Here is a 7500-nt window from a genome sequence, read left to right as displayed (position 1 = left end):
GAGAGAGAGAGAGAGAGAGAGAGAGAGAGAGAGACAAACAGACAAGCAGACAAAGAGAGAAAGAGGAAGTGAAGAAGATCAAGGAAAACGTATTCTCCAGAATATCGCAGCCTTGGCAGCTACGGTGGGCATTGGGCGGGGAGGTGGAGGAGGAAAGTCGGGGACGTAGACGAGTGAGCAAAGAACCAACATTTGAATTTCCCGCCTTCTCTAAATTCCCCTCTTGAGAACACCCATCCCCAGCCTCCGTTCTACTCCATCTCCGTCCCAGCATCATTCTCCTCGCCTCGAAGGGCCATCCACGTGTCACATGATCGTCGATTCGGCTTCCAAAAAAGAGCCCTCGACCCTTTAACGGCGTCGACGAGGCTCGACCGACGCAATCGATCATCGACAGAGGAGAGATAGTCGACGAGTTTTGTTCATCATCGTGAATCGCCGAACTCTTCGATATCCTTACTTCGATGAGAAGGATGTCGAGTAGATTAAGAAATAAAAGATAAAAACAGACAAACAACGTGGCCCAAAATGAGGTCTTGTCCCTTCTGCTAATGGATCTCGTCAAATATGTTAAGGGATTGAATTACATTCTCGTTCTGAAAAGAGAGACAGAGTCCGCTTAGAAGACGGTTAAGTAAGCAGGTATTGATAACCTGTAATTCTGTAATGATATACGTATTACACTATTTTATTACTACAAATTGTAAACGTAATATAGCACTGTATTACAGCAAGATATATATGTATTACAAGAAAATATATATATTACAAGCATACTGTTACAGTTGAAAATACAGCATTGTACTACAACAAATATATATATATATATATATTACAGGATATTCTCGCAGCAAATAAAAAAATATATTACAGCATGGTATCACGACAAGTAACTATTCTTACAGTAACATTAGTGAATATAAAACTACTTTCCTGCTAATACTTCAGCAAATATTCGAAGTGATAAGAAAGATAATGAAATAATAATAATAAAATAATAATAACAAAAAACAAAAACAAAATAAACTTAAAATTTATAATCAGCTCAAGAATGTACTTATATAAAAATATACCTAGAACATTCGTATTCAAATAAATTCTCGAATATGTTTACCTTTGAACAATATTCCATAAACTCGTCCATAGTTACAACACCATCTTTATTCAAGTCGAGTTTCTGTAGAAGAAAAAATGAGTCAAAACCTGTGTGAAAGCTAAATGAATAGAGGGAGAGAGAGAAAGAGAGAGAGAGAGAGAGAGAGAGAGAGAGAGAGAGAGAGAGAGAGAGAGAGAGAGAGAGAGAGAGAGAGAGAGAGAGAGGCGAAGAGAGAGAGAGAGAGAGAGAGAGAGAGAGAGAGCGAGAGAGAGAGAGAGAGAGAGAGAGGTAAAGAGAAAGAGAAAGAGAGAGAGAGAATACATGTAAGAGAGACACAAAAGCAACAAAGTCCACCGACTTTCCCATCAACCCATCAACTCCACCACAACTCCCCGTCCCGCTTACCTCCCTCAACCCACCGACCCCACCGTTTTTAACCCACAACCCTTGCGCTTCTCTCACGCCAGCTAACAACTCGTCAAAACTCACTCGAAATCTTCTTTTCCCCCAGCCTCTTTATCCCCATGCCACCCCTCTCCCCCCTCCAACAAAACCCCCGCCTCCCCAACCTCTCTATCCCCGCGAACCCCACACCTACAATCACCATGACCCCCACAAATTCAGAACCCCCAACCTCAGCCAACAACCTCGCAGAAACCCCAACCAAAGTTCATATCCAATCGACCCTCCACCGCTACCCCAACCAGCCTCTAACTACCAACCTCCCCCCCCCCCCACCTCTTCCTCTCAACACCCCCAACCTCTCCACCCTCCCCCACAATCCACCCAATTCCACTCACCATAGAAGCCCCCCCCCCCCCACCTGAAGCCACTTTCCACCTCTCCACCCCCAACTTCCCCTCACATACCCCCCGACCGCCACATACCCCCACCCCCACATACCCCAACTCCCCCCACCCCCAACCTCTTCCCCACCCTCACATATCCTCCTAACCTCCCACCCCACATACCCCCCCCCCAATTCTCACATACCCCCCCTATCCTCCCCCACATACCCCCCGACCGCCAAATACCACCACCCCCACATACCCCAACTCCCCCCACCCAAACCTCTTCCCCACCCCCACATATCCTCCTAACCTTCCACCCCACATACCCCCAACTTCCCCCCAATTCTCACATACCCCCCTATCATCCCCCACATACCCCCAAACTCCCCCCCCATACCCCCACCAGACCCCACCTCCCCACCCCAGCTCCTCTCACCTGGAAGACCTTATCGACGTGATCGACGGCTGTGCTGTCATCCACGCAGGGATTGGCCTGGTCGCCCATGAGGTCATAGATGGATGTCACGATGTCAATCAGCTCCTCCCGTGTGATGTAGCCATCGTTGTTGATGTCATACAGGCTGTTGGAGGATGTCAGGAGATTAGCCTCAAGGACTGGATTTTTATTTTGAAGATTGGTAAAGGATGTGGTGAGCTTGATGATTGGGAGAAAGATTTCCATTGTCGTCATTATCTTTATTAGTAGTAGTATCATTATTATTATCAACGATTTTCATTATTATTATTATTATTATTATTATTATTATTATTATTTTTATTATCATCATTGTTATCAGTGTCATCACTGCACCAAACAAGATTGATATATATTATTTTCATTATCGCCATTATTATTATCATTATCATTATTAATATTATCATTATTATGGTTATTATTGTTATTATTATTACTATTATGATTACTATTATTATTATTGTCTTATTATTATTACTATCATTATTATTATTGTTATTATTATTATTATTATTATTATTATTATTATTATCATTATCATTATTGCCATTACTGCACCTACGAAGACTGATATGCATTATTTTCATCGTTGTTAATATAAACGTTAATATCATTATCATTAACTGGAGTGGTAGTATTATAATCTCCATTATCAATATGGACAGTAGGTGACGTTATTATCATCCACATCATATTCATAAGTACTGACAATCATTAATATTACTATCATCTTTACTATTATCATCATTATTATTATTATCACTTTCACTATTACCATCATCATCATCATTATCATTAGTATCATCATTACCATCGTCTTTATCATTACTACTACTACAACTACCGTTATCATTATCACACTCATTATCAATGACATTACCTCACTACCCTTACCAACCTAATTACCATCAACGTCGGCACACTTACTTGAAGATCCAGTTGACTCTTTCCTGCAGCGTCCCCTTCAGCAGCACGGAGAGGCCCATGATAAAGTCTCCGAAGGTGATGGTGCCTGACCCGTCCTGGTCCATCGTGCCAAATACATAGTGAGCGTACATGGCGGAGTCTGGACGGGGTAGTGGGAGGAGGATGTGGGTGGAGAGGATGGGGGAGGGAGGATGGGGGTGGAGGATGAGGGAAGAGGGGAGGAGAGAGTGGGGGGAGGGAGGATGGGGGTGGAGGATGAGGGAAGAGGGGAGGAGAGGGTGGGATGAGGGTGGGGAGGGTAGGATGGAGAGAAGAGGGGAGGGGAGGGAGGGAGTAGAATAGGGAGGGGTAAAATGGAGAGAGGAGGGGGGGAGAGAGAGGGATGGATGGAGGGGAGGGAGAAGGGAATAAGAAGGGAGGGCAGATGAGATTTAGAGTAGGGAAAGGGAGGGGGAGAAGAGTAATGGAAAGGGAGGTAGGAAGGGTGGGAAGAGGAAGGAGAGTAGTGGTGGAGGAGACGGGAGAAGGAGGGGGAAGAGGAGGGTAAAAGAAAGGGAGGATGGAAGAAGTTCAGAAAGAGGAGCGGAAGAAGAGTAGAGGAGACGGAGGAGAGAAGAGGAGAGGGGAGAGGGATGAAGAGAGGAAATAAGAAAAAAAAAAAAGGATTTTGTTTAATGGAAGAAAAAGTGGTACGGGCAGGAGGTGGAAAGAGAAAAGGACAAAAGAGGAGAGGGGAATGGAAAAAAAAAGACAGAGAGGGAGGTGGGAAGAGGTGGAGGGAAGTGAGGGATGAAGGTAAGGGAAAAGAAGGAACGGGGGAAGAGACGGATGAGGGAATAGAAGGGGAGGGGGAAGGAAGATATATCTTTAGTACATGAATATTTCTTTGTTTGATTGATTATCCATTTACTAATAAATGATTATTTCTTTCTGTATACGGCATGAGTTCAGAATGACAACTGAAGAAACTCATCAACGATATGCAAATTTTGTCCTATAAGAGTGAAGATGGATGTACTTAATACTATAATATGAATAAATCTAATTTTGTTATTAGCAATACTTCAAACAGCATAATGGCGGTATGCACATGCAATATTGCTACTTTGCAACAAAATTACATGTTTAGTATTTACATCTTACGATTAACTTTACGATTAACAATTTAATCTTAATATACCTTTAGATACTTAAGAATTTAACCTTAATGTTGAGTAAAATTCAAAATACAGCATCAGTGAAGCATTTAGCATAATCAATGAAAATAAGTTAATGCATTTTTAAGAATTCTACTGTTTGATTATACATTGGTACAGGACAGTTTATTTGCTTCTCCACAAGATTATACATTTATCATAATCTACCAATTTATTGAGGATAATTATCTAATGTCTATCAGAATAATGACTACTTGGTTGGGTATGTAACAAGTACTTTTTTTCTTATTTTCTTATTTGTGTATTTATCGATTCTTTTCCCTTCTCTCTGTTCGGAATTCAAAAGCATGACGTGATGTTAAATTATTTAACATCACGTTAAGTATACGCTATGGAATATTGTCTAGCTTATAGCTGACTTGAACGGTGTTATGAACAAATTGAACATTATATTGCTAGTATGATTGATGGATGAACGAAATGGTTTGTAAGATCTTTGAAGTGAAATAAATAAACAAACAAATAACTAAATATGGAAGATATGAAGATAACAGAAAATCAAAACAAATAAATATCTGGATTAACGAGTATGGAAAGAGGAGGTGTGAAGGAAAACTGATAATAGAGAGAGTGGAAAAGAAGAGAGAGAGAGAGAGAGAGAGAGAGAGAGAGAGAGAGAGAGAGAGAGAGAGAGAGAGAGAGAGAGAGAGAGAGAGAGAGAGAGAGAGAGAGAGTGGAAGGAAGTGTGGGAGGGAAGGAAGAAGAGATCGAGAAGAAGAGCGAGAGAGTGAGATAGAGGAGAGATAGAGAGAAAGAAAGAGAGAGAGAGAGAGAGAGAGAGAGAGAGAGAGAGAGAGAGAGAGAGAGAGAGAGAGAGAGAGAGAGAGAGAGATAGATAGATAGATAGATAGGTAGATATATAGATAGACAGATAGAGAAAGAGAGAGAGAGAGAGAGAGAGAGAGAGAGAGAGAGAGAGAGAGAGAGAGAGAGAGAGAGAGAGAGAGAGAGAGAGAGGGCAAAGGAAAGAATACGGGTAAGAAACATATGATGATGTCAAATATGGTGATGAAGATAATGACAATGATGATAATAATGATGATAATGAAAATTATAATGATAATGATAGTGAGAGGGTGGATTATAAGGAAGAGGAAGATCATAGGTAAAATGATAATGGTAATAATAATGATAGTAACAGAAAAATTTACTGATAAAAACTATTTTAGTAGTAAATTAAAACAGTAATGGTGATATCAACAAATTACGAATGATGATAAGGCCATAATGAATAAATGACAATAACTGAAAGTCAATAAGATAAACAATGATGATAACAATAACAGAAACACTAAACCAAATGAAAATAACGATAGCAATGACAACAGTAATCAACTATGATTATCATAATTACAATCACACCACTCACTAAAAAAAGGAATAACAATAAAAATCAAATTTAAAACCAGCATGGAACACCAAGATTAAGAGCGACCTATGACAGTCATGTGTGTGTGTGTGTAACGCTAGGCTTTGCAAGAGGAAGGTTGCAAAACAACACACGCTGGCTTAGCTCGTTACGCCGGACGGCAAATAAGGCTTGTGTGTCCCTTTCACAATAGCACAGAAGCAGTTTAAGATAAGCTATGTTTGGTCGAGCGGACGGATGGGCTTGCGTTTCGTCTTCGTTGCGAAAGTCAGAGATAGAGAGAAATATGAGAGAAGAGAGAAGAGAGAGAGAGAGAGAGAGAGAGAGAGAGAGAGAGAGAGAGAGAGAGAGAGAGAGAGAGAGAGAGAGAGAGAGAGAGAGAGAGAGGCGGAGGGGGAGAGGGAGAGAGCAAGAGCGAGAGAGAGAGGAAGAGTGAGAAGGGAGGAAGAAGAAATAGGGAAGGAAAGAAGAAGAGATAGGGAAAGAGAATGAGAGTGGGTGAGATGAAAAGAGAAGGAAGATGGAGACAGGGAAAAATGAGAGAGAATGGAGAAGAAGTAAGAAGTAAAAAGAAGAGAAGTAGAAGGAGAGAGGGGAAGAAAACAGGACAAGGAAAGAGAGAAACACGGAAGAGAAAGGTAGAGATAGAGAGATAGATATATAGATAGATAGATAGATCGATAGATAGAAAGAGAGAGAACAAAAAGAGAGAATAAGATGGCAGCGAAATAAAAACAACCGAAAAAAAGGAACGCCGTAAACACGCCAACACTAACAACATCGCCACGAGCAGAGCCCAGGCTTGGTACATATATACTCGCATATATATACATACACACACATCAAAATGCTTATTATCTTCAGCTGATAAGGGCAATTCCTTCCCATAGAACCCCGAGACAGCGACTACGAACCAACGCCAACCAAAACAGCCTTAAAGAAATGTCTTGATTATATACAGCAACTTTGGCAGCGCAACATGCAGTACGCGGATCCTGAGCTGTGAGGATCCAAAAGCCAGCCTGGGAGGGAAAATAAGGGCGGTTCTCTCTAGTAGATAAAAAAAAAACAACATGTACAAATAAGGTAAATAAATATTAAGAAGATGGGGGAGATATGAAAAGCCTTGTTTTTAAAGAGCTGTTATTATTCTGATTATTTTATTATAGATAAAGATTTTTAAATTGAAAAAAGAAAATTGAGTCGCTCTCGACAAAACATGCAAAGTCATCCCAGGAGACTCCACCACATCCGGGGCCTTTGCCATTGTCAGCTGCCCGGGACCCCCATCCTACGGCGGGGGAGGGGGGGGGACTTCGAAAAAAGACTTCGAGAAACTTCCAGAGATATCTGGGGGAACTTCGGTCAAAGGAAGAGCACAAACACATTTTCAAGGCGAGGTAATGGGTATGAGATACTCATGTGTACATGAATGTGTGTGTGTGTATGTATTTGTGTGTGTGTGTGCGTGCGTGTGTGAGTGTGTGTGGGAATGTGTGTGTGTAGCTGCTCTTTAAATAAAAAAGAGACTACCCATTTGCTAAAAATATTTATGTAGATATGGGAAAAACAAAAAAAAACTAGTGAAATCATATCTGACCAAACTTACTCTTCTCACAAAATGA

The 7500-nt window shown here is 41.1% G+C and overlaps 1 protein-coding gene across 6 annotated transcripts in view; it reads right to left on the bottom strand.

Annotated features, from left to right (window-relative positions):
• Positions 1 to 50: 50 nt before the first annotated feature.
• LOC125036903 (Kv channel-interacting protein 1-like) overlaps positions 51 to 7500 on the bottom strand; it is a 611228-nt gene continuing 603778 nt past the window's right edge. For all 6 annotated transcript variants that reach the window (XM_047629846.1, XM_047629847.1, XM_047629845.1 and 3 more), the window contains 4 exons: positions 3290 to 3428; positions 2324 to 2468; positions 1115 to 1177; positions 51 to 596 (listed from right to left, as the gene is read on the bottom strand). In XM_047629846.1, coding sequence (XP_047485802.1) covers positions 549 to 596; positions 1115 to 1177; positions 2324 to 2468; positions 3290 to 3428 — 395 coding nt within the window. In that variant the 3' untranslated portion in view covers positions 51 to 548. The remainder of the gene's footprint in view (positions 597 to 1114; positions 1178 to 2323; positions 2469 to 3289; positions 3429 to 7500) is intronic.

The sequence above is a fragment of the Penaeus chinensis genome, chromosome 22, assembly GCF_019202785.1.
Source record: "Penaeus chinensis breed Huanghai No. 1 chromosome 22, ASM1920278v2, whole genome shotgun sequence".
Lineage (NCBI taxonomy): Eukaryota > Metazoa > Arthropoda > Malacostraca > Decapoda > Penaeidae > Penaeus > Penaeus chinensis.
Note: the sequence above shows the minus strand (reverse complement) of the source record. Positions and strands in the feature narration are given on the sequence as shown.